At 46.5% G+C, this 17,683-nt stretch overlaps 1 protein-coding gene across 1 annotated transcript in view; it reads left to right on the forward strand.

Annotated features, from left to right (window-relative positions):
* The first annotated feature begins 365 nt into the window (after positions 1 to 365).
* The window catches only part of MREG (melanoregulin), a 69,594-nt gene continuing 52,276 nt past the window's right edge, over positions 366 to 17,683 (forward strand). The window contains exon 1 of the mRNA XM_005896178.3: positions 366 to 912. Coding sequence (XP_005896240.1) covers positions 818 to 912 — 95 coding nt within the window. The 5' untranslated portion in view covers positions 366 to 817. The remainder of the gene's footprint in view (positions 913 to 17,683) is intronic.

Genomic DNA, 17,683 nt, shown 5'->3' on the forward strand with positions numbered 1-17,683 from the left:
CCTCCAGGGGATCTTCCTGACTCAGGAATCCAACCTGGCTCTCCAGCCTCTCCTGCACTGGCAGGCGGATTCTTGACCACTGAGCCACTGGGGAAGTCAAAAAGCTAATGACAGAGGTTGCCTTTTTTTCAGAAAATTATTCAAGGGCTGGGTGACTTGTAAACAATTTTTTAAAATTCGTTGTGAACGTTGTACTTAAAAAGCTCACTTCTATAATGCATGAATCCATTTTTGCTAACTTTTACCCCGTGTGGCGCTGACAGGCTAAAAATATGCCCTAACCTCTGCTTTGAAGGCAAGGGGTGGGGGTGGGAAGGAGGACCTTTTATTTCCTCGGGCAGTGAACCCAATAAAACGTGTGAATAGATCCAGCCCAACCTCGTGCTCTGTGACTCGGGGGCGGGCTCCTCCCTCCCCTAGCCCCATCCCCAGCTGCGCCCTCGGATTCTGCCATCTGGCGGCTGGAGTCCCGGCTTCCTCCTTAGAGGGCAGCCGCGGAGCGTCTCGGGGACGCATGCGCCCCAATTTGCGCCCGGGGAATTAAAGAGCGAGAAGAAAAGCCCCAACGAAACCCGCGCCCCAAACAAAACCCAAGTGGAGGAAAGCGCGCGGCTCCGCAGCTCCGGGGCAGCGGAGGCGCCTCCCGCCTCGCTCGCGTCCCCGGCCGCGGCGGGATGCGCACGGACCGACCCGCGACGCCCCGGCCGCCACTGTGCCCGCACCTGGACGCCGGTCGGGTGGCCGCGCCCCAGTCGCGCTCGCTTGCCGCCGCGGCTCCCCCAGAGTGGCCCGGCGCCGGCGGGGCACCTCGCTCTCCATGGGGCTGAGGGACTGGCTGAGGACCGCGTGCTGCTGCTGCCCCTGCAAGTGCCTGGAGGAGCCCGCCGTGCCGGAGAAGGAGCCTCTGGTCAGGTGGGTGCCGCGCACGTCCCGGCCGTAATCTGGGGCTCCCTGGCCGCCGCCGGGCATCACGGACTCGGGGTTCCCGTGTGCTCCTCTGAGCTGGGGAGGTGCGCTTGTTTTAAGCTCACACGGAGGCACAGACTAAGCCCCTTGGTTCCTTAAAGAAGATCCTGGTCCTTGGGGGTTGTTCCTTGGGTAAAGTTTTTGCCAGAATGCACAAATTCTTGGAGGCGCCTGGGACCCAAGAAGATGTGTGTGGGAAACGGCAAGAGCTCGGGTGCAGTTCCCCGGGCAGAGAACTACCGGAGAGAAGTTTGCACAGGGGTCCTATTAAATACAACTGTGATTGTCTGTTTCATAGGCATATTTCAGTGAAATGGGCGACTGTGAATTTCTTTCACCCAGGAAAAAAGTTACTCAATTCTATTAGGAAGAGAAGACATTTACAGGGACGGAGAGCAAGGAAATATTTTTTACATTAAAAAAAGTACATATTTTTCTCAGGGGACACTGGAACGTTGATTCATGACAGATTAAGCTATTAAGTGTGAGGAAATTAATGCAAGTTAGCAATGCGCTAAGGGCCTTTGTGAAGGGACCATACAACACGGCTTTGTTCAGGGCTGTGATTGTAAGCAATTATTTTATATCTTGACTGCTGAAATCAAGGTTTCATTTCGGCATGACTTGGGGGTAGGTAGGTTAGAAACAAAATATTTGAAATGAAATTAGGAAATAGTAGGTGAGGCAAAATTCCAGGGTTTCGTAGGCAAAAACATGGAAGCCAGTGTTTCTTATGAAATATGCAACTAATATGATAAAGCTTTCACAACTTTTTAAAAACACGATTTACCTTTTCTTACTCTGTCAAGTCCAAACACTCCCCATGACTTTTGAGATCTTACATAACCCCTTCCCTCCTGTCCACTCCTGTTTTCCGGTATATTACACGCTGTGCACTCTTTGATTTAATCAGACAGGCATCCTTACTGCTCTAGGAACAATCTAAGCTTCTTATTCCCTCCAAGCTTGTTCAAAGTGGTGACCTTTATTTTTCCTGCCCGTTCTTAAATGCTAGTTTTCAAGTCCCCCTCAGTCAGTCAGTCTTTGATTTTTTCGTCCTTATTCATCTTTCTCGCCTATGACTTAGGGTTTAGAACTTGCTATCTGCTACTCATGGTTTAGTGAGCACATATATACATAAACATGTATGTCCTGTTTGCTTTCTGTGTATAGCATACACACCATACACAATGTTTTTGTTTGCTCCTGCAATGGTGTTCCCACTTCGATTATTAGATTGTTGTGGGTAGGGAGAAACCCAGTAATCTACCCCTAGTCTTAAAATAGTGGATCAGTTCAGTTCCGTCGCTCAGTCGTGTCCGACTCTTTGCGACCCCATGAATCGCAGCACGCCAGGCCTCCCTGTCCATCACCAACTCCCGGAGTTCACTCAGACTCGCAGTCTGGAATTTCAGGCTTGGATTATACCCTCAATTTGTCAATATTCATAATAACTTGAAATAACAGCCTTCAGCTTGGTCTCATTCTCAGAGCCTTGGGTCTTTCCAGTATTCTGTTGGGAATTGCTATTTAAGATAATAGTTTTGGTTGTCTTAAAAAATCTCAACCCTCTCCTGCCTTGGTTTACATTGTAAGTCAGAGAATTTTCAAGTGATTTTAAGGCTTTAGAGTCAGTTGAGGCAGAATAGCATGGTTCTCATGAGCCAGATTGCCTGGGGTTAAATTCCAGCCTGGGTGACCTGGCACAAGTTATGAAACTTTTTGTGCTTTAATTTTCTCATATGTAAAATGGGAATGATAATAGTATGTACCTCAGAAGGATGCAGTGTATAGATACCTGCACGTTCTTTCCTGCCCAAATTATTAGAAGGTCTAGATTGAAATCTTTTTTAAATGTGAAATTCAGTGCTTTTTAATACATTCACAAAGCTGTGCAGTCATCAACACTCTTAACTCCGGACATTTTTCATCACTCCAAAAAGAAGCACTATACTCATTGGCAGTCACTTGCTGCCCTCCCCTCCCTGCCCACTCCCTGCCATCCCCCAGGCCCACAGTCAACCACTAATCTACTTTTTGTCTTTAGAGATTTACTTCTTCTGGACATTTTGTATAAACGGAATCCTTCAATGTGTGGCCTTTTGCATCTGACTTCTTTCACTTAGCATAATGTTTTCAAGTTTCATCTATGTTGTAGGTTTATCAGCACTTAACTCTTTTTATTGTTGGATAATATTCCAGTGCATAGATGTTTTACATTTTATTTATCAATTGATAGATATTTGGGTGATTTCCACTTTTTGGCTTTTAAAATAATGCTTCTGTGAACATTAGTGTACAAATTTTTGTGTGGACGTATGTTTTTGATTCTCTTGGGTGTGTACCTAGAAGTGGAATTGCTAGGTCACATAGTAAATTTTACATTTTAACTTTCTGAGTTGCTGCCAGGCTGTTTTCCAAAGTGACTGGTTTGAAATCTTGACGTGGTGAAGTCATATGGCCAGATGGTCTTAATTTTTATTTTATTAAGAACTTCATTCTTCATGTCATTTTTTTTTCATTTATAAAAAAAAGATTTTGTACAGACATTGCCTGCCCTCAGCTGAATCCTTTATTCCATCATAAAACAGTGGTTATCAGGCTTTATGTCATACCCCAAGGCAATAGTGCTGGAAGAGGTATGGTCGAAAGGAAGACATTCGTCACTTGTGTGCGTGGTCACCTGCAGTCCTTTCCCGAAACGGACCAGGGAACCTCATTAGTTCAGCAAAACTAGTTTTTAATCTCAGCTCCTATACCAATCTGACATTGCCGCTTGTGGTTTTTAAGAAATATTTATTGATTTATTTGGCTGCGTTGAGTCTTAGTTGGGGCACACAGACTTGGAAGTTGTGGCAATGCATGGGTTTTGCTGCCCCGCAGCATGTGGGATTCCAGTTCCCTGACCAGGAACCCAACTGGTGTCCCCCACATTACAAGGCAAATTTTTAACCACTGGACCACCAGGAAAGTCCCTGTGTTTTTGATCTTGCTTTGTTTGCGTTTTCTGGAATTTTGGACCTAAAGGGAATGGCTGTCAGTTGTCTGGCTTGCATCTATGTTTTTCTCTGTCCCATGAGTTCTTTCTTTGCCCTTTCTCTTGAAGTATGCTGGGGCCTCCCCTGACTATAAATTCATCCCCATGTTGCTGTTTTCTTTAGCTGGCATCCTCTGCTTTCCCTTGTGTTGGGCGCAGATGTCTTTAAAGTGCAGTCAATTGTACCCCCACCTCCTCCTTCACCTCCCACTCATCATGAGATCTGGTTCCTTCCCCTGCATGACTACATGAGAACTCTTCTCTTGAAAGTTACAAGAGAAAGAAATCTGCTGTTCTTTTCTCGGTGTACATGGAGTGCCCCTGTGCTGACCATCCAGGCCTGATTTCCTATTTCCTCCTTCTCTGGCCTCTGATTTCTCATTCTCTCGTCTCTGTGCCTGTGATCCATCTAATCCTGCTGGTTTCCCTTCTGGTGTTGCTGTCAATGGCATAATTGTTAGCTAGACATCTTTTTGTTTGCTCTACTGTGGAACATTCTGCTTGGTTTTTAAGGTCCATTTCAGTTGCCGCCTATATGATGAAGTCTTAGAAAGTCTCCCCAGACAGTTATGGTGTCTCTTTTTTTTTCTGTTTACCCCTCAAGTCCCTTACTGCACTCTCCCTGGTATTATTTCACTTGTAAGGTGGGGGCTGTGACCCCTGTCAGACTGTAGATTTTAATCTAGATTGGGGGGGATGAATCTTACTACTTTAGCATCCCCTGTTGTGTCCAGCACAGTCCTCCACGTGGAGTCAGAACTGAATAAATACTTTTTGATTAATAAAAATTATAATAGCTGTTAATTTATGAATTTCTTCCTATGTGTAATTTTAAAAAATATATTTGGAACAAAATGTTATAAAGGATAACAGAACAGATACCCACATACCAGCACCCACCTTAAAAAAAAATTAGCAGTAGAGTGGAACCCCCCTGTGTATCCATCCATGACTGCATTGTCCTTGCCCTGCATAAGTAACCTCTACACCAAATCTGTATTTAGCATTCTTAAGCTTATATTAATGGCGCATACTATACTGTGCTATTGTATAAGGTTTTTTACATGCATTCTGTCATTTGTTGCTATGGGAAAGATTACAAGCCATGCATTCTATCCTCTGTCACTGTGGGAAAGATTGAAGGCAGAAGGAGAAGGGGGTGGCAGAAGATGAGATGGTTAGATAGCATCACTGACTCAGTGGACGTTAATTTGAGCAAACTCCAGTTTTTTCCAGTAGTCATCTGTGGATGTGAGAGTTGGACCACAAAGAAAGCTGAACACTGAAGAATTGATGCTTTTGAACTATGGTGCTAGAGAAGACTCTTGAGAGTCCATTGAATAGCAAAGGAGATCAAACCAGGATCTAAAAATTGAAATCAACCCTGAATATTCATTGGAAGTCCTGATGCTGAAGCGGAAGCTCCAATACTTTGGCCACCTGATGTGGAGAGCTGACTCATTGGAAAAGACCCTGATGCTGAAAGATTGAGGGCAGGAGGAGAAGGGGGCGACAGAGGGTGGGATGGTTGGATGGCATCATCGACTCAACGGACATGAGTTTGAGCAACCTCTGGGAGATAGTGGACAGGGAAGCCTGGCGTGCTGCAGTTAATTAGTTAATGAGGTCCCAAAGAGTCAGACACGACTTAGCCACTGAACAGCAATAGTGACCAGATAAAATAGGTGTTATTTATTCCTCATTTTATAGGTAAGGAACTCAGGGCTTAGAGTGTTTAAATAATTAGTTCACAGTCACAACTGGTAAGTTGGAGAGTCAGAATTTGAATCCATGTCTGTTTGACTTCAGAGTTTATTCCTTGCATTGCAGAAAATTTAGAAAGCTACCAAACAGTTTCCAAATTGAACTGATGGTGTTTATATCCTAGACACTGGTAGATGTCACTAGCTTTAGCTCCTGCCCATGGTGACTCTTTGCTCCTTTTCCTTTCTTCTTTGTCCTTCCTTAGTTTAATTCTTCTGCCTGGATGCAGGGGCAACCTCACCTTGAGAGCCAAGCCCAGGGGGAGTTAAGAAACCTGAGTCCTTGTCCCAACTATTAGTTGTCTGTGGGACTTTGGGGAAGTCTTGTAACTTCCTTGAATCTTAGTTTCTTCTTCTGTCCAGGGAAGGCATCTGACTTTAAGGTGCAGCCTTGAAGCGCTGTTCCAGGCTTGATGCAGACTGTCTTCTTTCTGTGGCCTTATGTCAGCTGAAATTCTGTTTGACATGGAATACAGGGGCATCAAGGTTGTGTGTAGTCCTGGGAAGGAGCCTGAAGGCCTACGATGTGTGAATCATGACTGTGATCCAGCTGCCAAGGTCGGCTTCACCAGCAAATATGTGAGTAGGCATTTCTAACACCAGGAAGCTTAGAACAAGTCTAGGCTTGGAGAAATGATCCATGGCCGGATGTGGGCTTGACACCAGGCTTCTGTGATAAAAAAGCCAAAGGTTTTATTCAGTCTCACTATTTCCTCACCTTCATCCCAGGTTTAGGAATGAATCATGGAATGTTCATCTTGTCCATCATCTATGTAAATTTTGAAGTTCTGAAAGCCATTCTTCTCTGCACTGTTTTTCTCAAGTAGAGTAAGTAATGATCACAGTGACAACAAAATATCCATATGTGCTGAGGACAGGACGATGATGCAAATGGATCATTTTGGAATGGCTGTATCATTATTTATTTGTCTGTAAAATAGCGAATGACGTTTTGACCCAAGATTTCATGTTGCTAATTAAAAGAAACAGTGGGGTACCTGTTATTAGGTTCCAGGACTGCTGTGACAAGTTGCCACAAACTTGATAGCTGTATATTAAGGCATATATGTAGAATCTAGAAAAATGGAACAGATGAATCTATTTGCAGAGTAGGAATAGAGACGTATACGTAGTAAGGAGATGTGTGGACACAGTCGGAAAAGGGGAGGGTGGCATCGTTTGGGAGATTGGGGATGACATATATACACTGCCATGTGTAAAGTAGACAGCTAGTGGGAACTGTTGTATAGCACAGGGAGCTCAGCTTGTTGCTCTGTGATGACCTAGGGGGTGGGATAGGGAGAGTGTGGGAGAGCGGTCCAAGAGGGAGGGGTTTTATGTATACTTATAGCTGATGGCAGATGGTGACTGCAGCCATGAAATTAAAAGACGTTTGCTCCTTGGAAGCTATGACCAACCTAGACAGCATATTAAAAAGCAGAGACATTACTTTGCCGACAAAGATCTGTCTAGTCAAAGCTATGGTTTTTCCAGTAGTCATGTGTGGACGTGAGAGTTGGACTATAAAGAAAGCCGAGCACCGAAGAATCAGTGCTTTTTAACTGTGGTGTTAGAGAAGACTATTGAGAGTTCCTTGGACTGCAAGGAGATCAAACCAGTCAATCCTAAAGGAAATCAATCCTGAATAGTCATTGGAAGGACTGATGCTGAAGCTGAAACTCCAGTACTTTGGCCACCTGATGCGAAGAACTGACTCATTGGAAAAGACCCTCATGCTGGGAAAGATTGAAGGCAGGAGGAGAACGGGTTGACAGAGGATGAGATGGTTGGATGGCATCACTGACTGGATGACCATGAGTTTGAGCAAGCTCCGGGAGATAGTGAAGGACAGAGAAGTCTGGCATGCTGCAGTCCGTGGGGTTGTGAAGAGTCGGACACAACTGAGCGACTGAACAACAACAGTACATATTTGTTTTGCAACCAGTAATAGGCCCTGCACTCTGTTCTTTGGTGTCTTTTTTTTTGGAAAATAATTTTGGTGAGACTGTATATATCTAAAGAACCCCTGTACTGCCTGGAAAGGAGTTAAGAGTTTGCTGTATTGCCTCTCATTATTTTTTTCTTAACTTTTAAAATCTTGTGTTTGTATATCAAAGACTGAAAATATACAAGCACATATACAGTGTAAAACACAACTACAGGGATTTCCATGGTGGTCCAGTGGTTAAGACTGCCTTCCAGTGCGCGGGGTACAGGTTCAATCCCTAGTTGGGGAGCCAAGATCCCACATGCCTGGTGGCCAAAAACCAAACACATAAAAAAGAAGCAATATTGAAACAAATTCAATAACGACTTTAAAAAATGGTCCACATTAAAACACACACACACACACACACACACAAACTTTAAAAAAAAAAAAACAACTACGAGATGGATACTCCTATAATCACCACCCAAGGCAAGAGATAGCTGTGGGCAACCCCACCCCCCACCCCTGATTATATCTAGACTTTTGTGATAGTCATTTCCTTGCTTTTCTTGATAGCTTTTCCGCCTATGTATGCACCTTAAAAATGGACTTTAGTTTGCCTGCTTTTAAACTTTACATACGTAGAGTCAAACTGTGTGTGTGCTTGACTTTGTGAGCTCGGCCCCAGCTGGGGCATGCAGTGGTTCTCACTGCTTGATGGTGTATTCCCACTGATTGGCCCATTCTTCTGTTAGTGGATTTTATAGTGTATTCCCTTTGGTTCACCCATTCTTCTGTTGGTGGACTTTTGGGTGGTTTCCAGTTTGGGGCTATTACACATGGTATAGATTTTAAAGTCAGCACAAGGGGGCAAATTGTTCATTCTTCAGTCACATTGGCCTCCTCCTGGGTCCTCAGATACACTCTTAGCGCCCTCCCTGCCTAGCGTGTTCTTTCTTCACTTACCTGGGAAACTCCCTTCCTCAATTCAGGTCTCTATTTAAAGTTCTTTTATCAGAAAGATCTTCCCTGACCACACTCTTTCAAACAGTACTTTTCACTCTCACTCTGGCCCTTATTCCTTCAGAGGCTGATCACCACCAGACATGAGTATATATGCTTACTGTCTCCTTCGTCTGGAAGACTCTGAGCCCCACCTTCATGAATTTAAACAGCTCAAAGATGTTAAGAGCTTGTCTGTGAGTCTGGAGAGTGGGATTCCAGCCTCGTTTCTGCCATTCAGAGTCCTGTGATGTTGGGAAGTCAACATTCATTCATTCAGCAAATTGAGCATCCATTAAGTGTCAGGTCCTGTTCTAAGCACTCCACGTACATCATTGAGCAAAAGAGATACAGATTGTATCCTCAAGGGGCTTTTATTATGGTTTTAGGGGAGCACAACAAACAGTAAACATAGTATTGATAAATAAATCAGAAGGTAAACAAATACGGTCATCCCTAAGTATCTGCAGGGAGTTGATTCCAAAAACCACCATCTGCTCTGCACCTCCCCCAACCCAGGGATGTAGACCCCATAAATCGAGTCGGGGCAGGAGAGCATGCATGCAGTTTTAAGTAGATTGGTCAGAGTAAGCCTCATTGAAGAAGGGATATTTAAACAGTGATATGAAGGAGGGGAGGGAGCGAGGCATGTGGATATAGGGGTGGGGGTGGGGAGGGAGCACTATCATAGGTGGAAGGATCAGCCAGTGCAAGGGCCTGGAAATGGCCCGTGACTGGTGGGTTCAGGGAACAGCAGAGAGACCAGAGTGGCTGGCATGTCATGTGGGGATTATAGACCACGGTGTGACCTGGGCTTGTATTCTATGTCAGATGGAAGCCCCTGGAGGGTTGTGAGGGAGGGGTGACAGGAATCGATTGACATATTGAAAAGATCACTTTAATTGTGTTAAGAAGAGAATTGGTAGAGACAGTGGTTGAAAAAGGTGAAAGTGAAAGAAAGCGTTAGACGATCAGTCTTGTCCGACCAACTCTTCGCAAGCCCACGGACTGTAGCCCTCCAGACTTCTCTTGTCCATGGGATTTCCCAGGCAAGAATACTGGAGTGGGTAGCCATTCCCTTCTCCATGGGATCTTCCAAACCTGGAAAAAGGTAGATCAGTGGAAAAAAAAATTGCAGGAATTCTTCTTTGACCTGAGGAGCGGTACTGCTAGAGATGGGCATTTGTTTAATGTACGGTCAGTAGGATTTTCTGTTGGATTAGATGTTGGGAGTGAGAGAGCTAAGGATGACTTGAAGGGTTTGGCCTGAGGAAGGATAGGTTTCCCATCTTCTAGGTGGGGAGACTGTTGGTGGGGAGGTTTGGAGGGAAGGTCAGCGGCTTGGTGCACCATGTTGAACTTGAGCTGTGAACCAGGCATCCTCATGGAGAAGGGAAGAAGGCAGGCCGTGCAGGAGTCTGGGACTTGAGAACGTGGTCTGAGCTGGGGATTCAGTTACAGGTTTGAGAATCTTCCTCAAGAAGATGGCATTTAAAGCCGTGAGACGAGGAGTTAGTTAGTGTAAACAAGGCAGAGACCAAGGGCTGAGTCTAATCTTCCCGAGCCCCAGTGTTTCCTCATCTGGCAGAAAAATCAGGCTTCCCCTGCCTTCTTCACAGACTTCTTGTCAGAACCATCTTCAGGCTTTTAAAGCAGTGAATGAAACCCGTGATGATGTGAGACTCTGTTTCAGCCTTGGGATGGGAAGGCATGAAGGGTGAGAGCATGTCAGGGAGCAAGAGGGGCCCAGAAAAGCACCCGGAGTTTTCTTCTTACATATTGAGAAGGTAGATACCTCTGCTGTTGAAGGATGTCATGAGACCAAGTGTTTAAACACTGAGAAAAGCGCCAGAATCCTTTGGACGATGTTTAGACTTGGGGTTCAATCATGTTCAAACATTGGATTAATACTGATGTTTCTAAGCCTGGAGTCTCCCTTAGCCCTATTGGTACTGGAAGAAAAGAATCCCGAGAGGATTGGCCTCACACCCTCGGTGGGGTTGGGGATGGAAGCTGAAACTTTGCTCATCTTACCTTCTGGGAGAAAAAACAGCCTTTGCTTCGCTTCGTGTGTAACTTCAGAGTCACCTCTCAGATGCCCTAAGTTCATAAAATATTTATCATCAGCAGATGGCGGCCAGCGGCAAAACGGGCTCTCTCACTTTCCTCAGAACCTTTAGAGATCATTTCACAGGGGAGGGAGGGAGGGAGAATGAAGCTCCGATCCAGTGCCCTCTTCTCCCTGCCGTCTGTCGTCCTGGGCTCTGTCCCAGACCCCAGGGCCTTCGCACGGAGTTCTCTTTACACAAAGATCCCACAATGCTTTGCAGGCTTGCGTGCACAGAGGTTTCCCGAGCTGCTGCTTTAGTTCGCTTTAGGTTTTTCTTCACTCTGGACTCTCCACACTAAGGGTTCAAAGTTTTAAAACAAAGCAGATACTGCCTTGCCTGGGTGATGGAGCAGGATGAAAGGAATGGGGAGCAGGGATCTTGGGAACCAGGCTGGTCTGACAGGTCCTTCTCTATGAGTTCAAGCCCTCGTTCACTTTTACCTTGATTGGTGTTTTCGTGAAATTATTAACTTAATGATTTATTTAGTGGTGTGCCCCCACCTCTCTAGGCCTTCAAAGAAACCAGGTTTGTAACTTGAATAGATAAGAAGAAGGTGGTGGGAGTGAGGTCCAAGTGAGGAGGCAGCCAACTGGAGTAGGGGGCTGCTCTGCAGAGGAGAACAACCGCCCAGATCCCGAGCTTGAGAGCATCACTCGGATGAGAGTCATTGCTCACCCTGGGGCAGAAGCCCTTGGTTCTCTCCCTTGTTTTATATTGTCCCCTGGGGAGAGGATCAGTGACTAGGCAGGCAGAGTCTGAGACTCTGGGGTTGTCAGGGGAGCACTGCTCCTAATTAGGGGATGCTGGAGAGGCACTGCCTGTCTGGAGACATCCAAGCAGGCCAGTGTTGACCTTCCTACACAGCTGCCTTCGGGATTTTAGGTTAAGGATGGGTGGTACTGTTAGATGTTGGCTGGAGTCGTATGTGTGTGTCTGTGTGTATGTGTATGTGCTTGTGGGGTGGGGAGAAGAGAGAGAAGACAGAGAAATATTGATTAACTGATGGTGAGAGGGTAGGACTGACTGGCCAAGGGGCTTCCCTGGTGGCTCGGTGGTAAAGAATCCACCTGCCAATACAGGAGACGTGGATTTGATCCCTGAGTTGGGAAGATTCCCTGGAGAATAAAATGGCAGCCTGCTCCAGTATTCTTGTCTGGGAAATCCCATGGACAGAGGAGCCTGGCAGGCTATAGTCCATGGGGTTGCAAAGAGAAGAGCATGACTTAGCTACTAAACAACAATGAGAGACTGGCCAAGAAGGCACTTGTCATAATCTTCTCAAAACAAGCCAGGAAATTGTGGCTTACGAAGCCAAAAGTGGCCAGATTTTTCAAGGTCAGATGCTGTTTATCACCTTCCCAGGTGGCACAGTGGTAAAGAATCTGCCTGCCAGAGCAGACACAAGAGACTCAAGTTCGATCCCTGGATCAGGAAGATCCCCTGGAGAAGGGATGGCAACCCACTCCAGTATTCTTATCTGGAAATTTCCATTTGACAAAGGAGCCCTGTGGGCTAGAGTCCATGGGGTCGCAGAGAGTCTGATACAATTGAGCGATTAAGCACACACTCATTCAAGTGGATTCTGGCTAATGTCTAAACCTCCTGCATTAGGGAACTTGTAATGAGTTATGTCTGGGATTTCCTTTAGTACACTGAGGTCACAGCTCTGTAACTTTTAAAAGTACTTGTAAAGCAGCTTCTCTGTGCCCGCCCTCACCAGGTGATGTGGGTTGTGAAGAAATACTGAGTACATCCCGGTGACTCAGATGGTGAAGAATCTGCCTGCAATGTAGGAGACCCAGGTTTGATCTCTGGGTTGGGAAGATCCCCTGGAGAAGGAAATGGCAACCTGCTCCAGTCTTCTTGCCTGGGAAATCCCATGGACAGATAGCCTGGCGGGCTACAGTCCATAGTTCGCAAAGAGTTGGACACGACCCAGCAACAAACACTTTCACTTTTCATCCCTGCCTTAGAGGAGTGGAACCTATCAACTTGTTGAGGCAAACAAATGAAACAGATTTGGGGAAAAATGAAAGACTGAGTTTCTGGAATGTAACTCAGGTTTCAGGATCTGAGAGGGATGTGTACTGCCCTGGTGAAAACTGTGCCCCCGGGGTTTGGATGCCTTGAGGAGAAGTCCCCGGGGAATTTGCTTCCCAGGGAAGTCGGGAACCACTTCACACCTGGAGTCAGTATCTGAGCCCCTATGTTTGAGGACCCATCCCATCACAGCACTTGGACGCACTCTATGAACTCTATGACTGTGGGTGCTTAGAGATGTCCCATCAAGGACCTTGTGCTGGAGGGTGGGGACCATCCTGTCCCGGGAGAAGTCAAACAACTGTGGAGTCTCGTCCGCATCTGCCAAGTGGGATAGCGTCACTGTCCGCTGCCCCCTGAGACCTCAGATGGTTGTACAGAGGGAGGGATAGAGTGTGGAGGGCCTGGGGTAAAGCGCTGTGTGGTTTTACTGGCCGCAAAATTGTTTGGGCATAAAGACGTTGGAGTTCACGCTCTTCACGCTCTGACACTGTCCGGTGCCGCCTGCTCTGGAGAATTCCTCTTTGTCCAGCATTCTCGCTCCCTGGGCTCTCCTGCTCTCTGTAGTCTCCTTTTCCATTCCTCTGAGGTCCTTCTTCATTCCCTCCCTTTCCTTCCTCCTTGTTCCCAGATGCTTCCTCTGCTCCCCTGGCTTCTGCGGTGATGGAGATGCATGAGTGTTTCTCCCACATCTAGGTTTCCTGCCCTGTCCTTGGTCCTAAGCCCAGATCCTGAGTGCTCTCTGCGTGTCCTGCAGGTATGCAGGTCAGCTGTGGCTCCTCCCATCCTCCGTAAAGACATCACCCTCACGTGGTCAGCACTGACTCCCCTCCTCCCACCTCCGTGTCACCCATCTGGGGTCAATAGGGCAGCCATGACTGAGTCTCTGATGCTGCAGGAACCCATGCTTGCTGTTCCCTCCTCTTGTTCCTCAAGCCCGCGCCCTCCTTCACTTGTGCCCCAACCAGTATCTCAAAATGTTTCGAATTAAACGTGGACTGATTTAGCAATAGAATACCACCTTTCCTATGCCCCAAAGGAATCTTCTCTGTAACTCTCACAAATTACAGATTGAACCAGCTGTTGTGGTTGTGCTTGGTTTATGAGCATCTTCCTCTCTCTGCCGAGCAGCCCTGCTCATCTCCTGCCCCACCGCTCCCCCACAGTGGCCCCGAGGCCCCCGACACTAGGAACTCGAAGACCATGGCAGGAAAGCCACACCTACCCTCTTGTGACCGTTGATTGTGACAGCCTCCTAAGCCCTGTTCCTTCTTTATCGAGAGTTGTTGCTGTAAAACTCAGACCTGACAAGGCTCAAAATCGCTTCGATAACTTGTCACCGTTCCCAGAACAAAAGTTGAACTCCAGCAGACCCCAAATGTCCTTTTCTTTCTGTCTGTCCATTTCCCTCCTTGGGAGCCTGTGTGGTTAGCCCTGTGTGAACACTTGGGAGTTCCCCCACCCTGTGGACACTTTGAGTTTCCATACGCTGTAGGTGGTGTTCCCTCTGTCAGGAACACCATTCCCTTTGCTTCTCTTCCTGGAGAAAGGCTGTACTCCTCAGGTCTGGGTTAGTATTTACTCCATGTAATCTGTCTTCAACTTCCTTCTCATCACACATAATGTGTCTCTCTTTCTTTGTTCCTACAACTTTTCTGTTTGCACTTAAAATTCACTTGCCTCCTTGCATTATAGTCACACCAGCAACAGGGGCAATGCCCTGTTTATTTGTGAGTTTCTAGAGCATCCAGCCCAGTAGCAGTATACGGTTGTTGAATAAATGAATGAATGAATGAGATAGACATGCTTGGTAAAGCTCATATAGGCACCAAGGCATCATTTGCCTCCCTATTTGTTGGCTCATCATTCTTAAAAGGAGTGAGTAGTGGGTCTCTCTGTTCAGCTTTTGTAGTGTCAGGCAGCTAAGGGAAAACAGGGCATTTCTGACAATCTTGTGGCTGATCTGTGTCTGACTCCCTGAAAGTCGCTCCTTCTCCATAGTTCTGATCACTCTATCCAGTCTCAGCCCCTGCACTTCTGAACTGGAGAGACTTCAAGAGCACTTTTCAATATCCGTTCAGGTAGCTGGCCTCCTGTAGACCTTGGCTCCAAGCTCCCATCCCCTCTCTGTCCCAGTTTTCATGAGCGGGCCGTGGTTGGCTCTCCCAAGCCTGACCCAGACCTCATCACTCAAGTGCTGGAGTCCTTCCCTAGCTGGGAGAGTTCCTGTGCTGAACACCAGTTTGGAGACCCAAACTTTGCTTCCTGTTGCAACATCTCCTTAGTGCCAACTTCTGAATATTTCATGTTGGTTTAAGCCTTAACATTACCTTCAGCCCAGTTGTCGGTTACTCTTATCCTTCCTTCCCAGATGCTGTCTGCTTATCAGGCGCCCACTGTCTGTCCTCCTTTGCCATTCCCTCCCATCACACCTGCAGATGTGCTGGCCACCCTGTGGCTGTGGGGCACTGTAGCTCTGCCTCAGACGAGGGCATCACTCACCGTGCAGGTGAAAAGCCAGAGAGCTTTTACTCTCTCCTGCTCCTGGATTATGTGGGTAATACCTATCCTGTCTCACCTGAGTTGTTTCAGTTCCATCTTAATGAATCCCACAGGTCCACCCTTCACCCCTCTGAAGCATTCTCCACACTGTAGCCAGAAAGATCTTTTATTTTTTTTAATTGTGGTAAAAGTCACATAATATAAAGCATACTATGTTAACCATGGTCTTCCCTGATAGCTCAGTTAAAGAATCTGCCTGCAATGCATGAGACCCCGGTTCGATTCCTGGGTCAGAAAGATCTGCTGGAGAAGGGATAGGCTACCCACTCCAGTATTCTTGGGCTTCCCTTGTGGCTCAGCTGGTAAAGAATCTGCCTGCAATGTGGGAGACCTGGGTTTGATCCCTGGGTTGGAAAGATCCCCTGGAGAAGAGACAGGCTACCCACTCCAGTATTCTTGCCTGGAGAATTCCATGGGCTGTACAGTCCATGGGGTTGCAATGAGTTGGACACGACCAAGCGACTTTCACTTTCATGTTAAAGTGAAGTCGCTCAGTCGTGTCCAACTCTTTGCGACCCCATGGACTGTAGCCTATCAGGCTCCTCTGTCCATGGGATTTTCCAGGCAAGAGTGCCGGAGTGGATTGCCATTTCCTTCTTCACGGGATCTTCCCGACCCAGGAATCAAACCCGGGTCTCCCACATTGCAGGCAGATGCTTTACCATCTGAGCCACCAGGGAAGCCGTGTTAACTATATCTAACTGTACAGTTCAGTGGCTCTAAGCACATTCACATTGTTGTACAACTTTCACCATCATCCACCTCTCGGATTTTTCACCTTCCTAAACTGAAACTCTATCCCTATTAAACACTAAGACTCCCTTCCCGCTCCCCACCTCCTCCCACTCCTGGCCCTTCTCATCTACCAATGACTTTCTTTTATTAAAAAAAAAAAAAAAATGATTATTTGGCTGGGCTGGGTCTAAGTTGCAGCATCTGAGATCTAGTTCCCTGACCAGGGATAGAACCTGAATCCCCTGAATTGAGAGTTGGGATTCTTAGCCAGTGGACCACCAGGAAAGTCCCCAGTGTACTTTCTGACTCGATGAACTTGAGTATTCTTTGTTGTTGTCATTGTTCAGTCGCTGAGTTGTGTCCGACTGTTTTCAACCCCATCGACTGCAGCATGCCAGGCTTCTCTGACCTCCACTGTCTCCCAGAGTTTGCTCAAATTCATGTCCTTTGAGTTGGTGATGCTATCTAACCATCTCATCGTCTGCCACCTCCTTTTCCTTTTGCCTCTAGTCTTTCCCAGCATCAGGGTCTTTTCCAATGAGTCAGCTCTCCACATAAGGTGGTTAAAGTACTGGAGCTTTAGCTTCAGCATCAGTCCTTCCAGTGAATATTCAGGATTGGTTTCCTTTAGGATTGACTGGTTTGATCTCCTTGCAGTCCAAGGGACTCTGAAGAGTCTTTTCCAACACCACAGTTCAAAAGCATCAATTCTTTGGTGCTCAGCTCTTTTTATGGTCCAACTCTCACATCCGTACATGACTACTGGAAAGACCATAGCTTTAACTATACTGACCTTTGTTGGCAAAGTAATATCTCTGCTTTTTAATATATTGTCTAGGTTTGTCATAGCTTTTCTTCCAAGGAGCAAGTGTCTTTTAATTTCATGGCTGCAGTTACCATCCGCAGTGATGGAGCCCAAGAAAAGAAAATCTGTCACTGTTTCCACTTTTTCCCCTGTATTTGCCATGGAGTGATGGGATCAGATGCCACGTTCTTAGTTTTTTTGTGTGTAAGTTAGAAAGATCTTTAAAGGTGTAATGTTGTTCATGTCACATTGCAGTCCTGCTTTAAAGCCCTTCTGCATCTTACCTAGCTCCTAGGAATAAAGACCACATTTCTAAAGAATGTTAGAAAACACGGCCTACAGAGCCAAGAGTATCTGGCCCCAGCTGTCTCCTCAGCTTCTCTTTCACTCACGAGCCAACAGCCCCCTTCTTTTACTACCTTGGCCCTGCTTCAGTCTACCCCAGGGCCTTTGAACATGCCATTTCCTTTGTTTGGAACTCTGTTTCTTGTCTTTCAGCTTAAAACCCATTTAAATCCCTTTTTCACAACACCTACCTAATGCCTACCCCCACTGCCTCTAACAGCTCCCTGAATTCCCCCTTTATAGCAGTTACCACTGTTTTTAATTATACTGTCATGTGATCATTCATTACTCTCTGTCCCTCCCTAGACTCCAAGGTCCAAGGATAGGGACCATGTCTGTGTTCACAATTTTATAAGCCCTGTAAGTAACGTGGAGTCAGGGACTTGT

The sequence above is a fragment of the Bos mutus genome, chromosome 2, assembly GCF_027580195.1.
Source record: "Bos mutus isolate GX-2022 chromosome 2, NWIPB_WYAK_1.1, whole genome shotgun sequence".
Classification (NCBI taxonomy): domain Eukaryota; kingdom Metazoa; phylum Chordata; class Mammalia; order Artiodactyla; family Bovidae; genus Bos; species Bos mutus.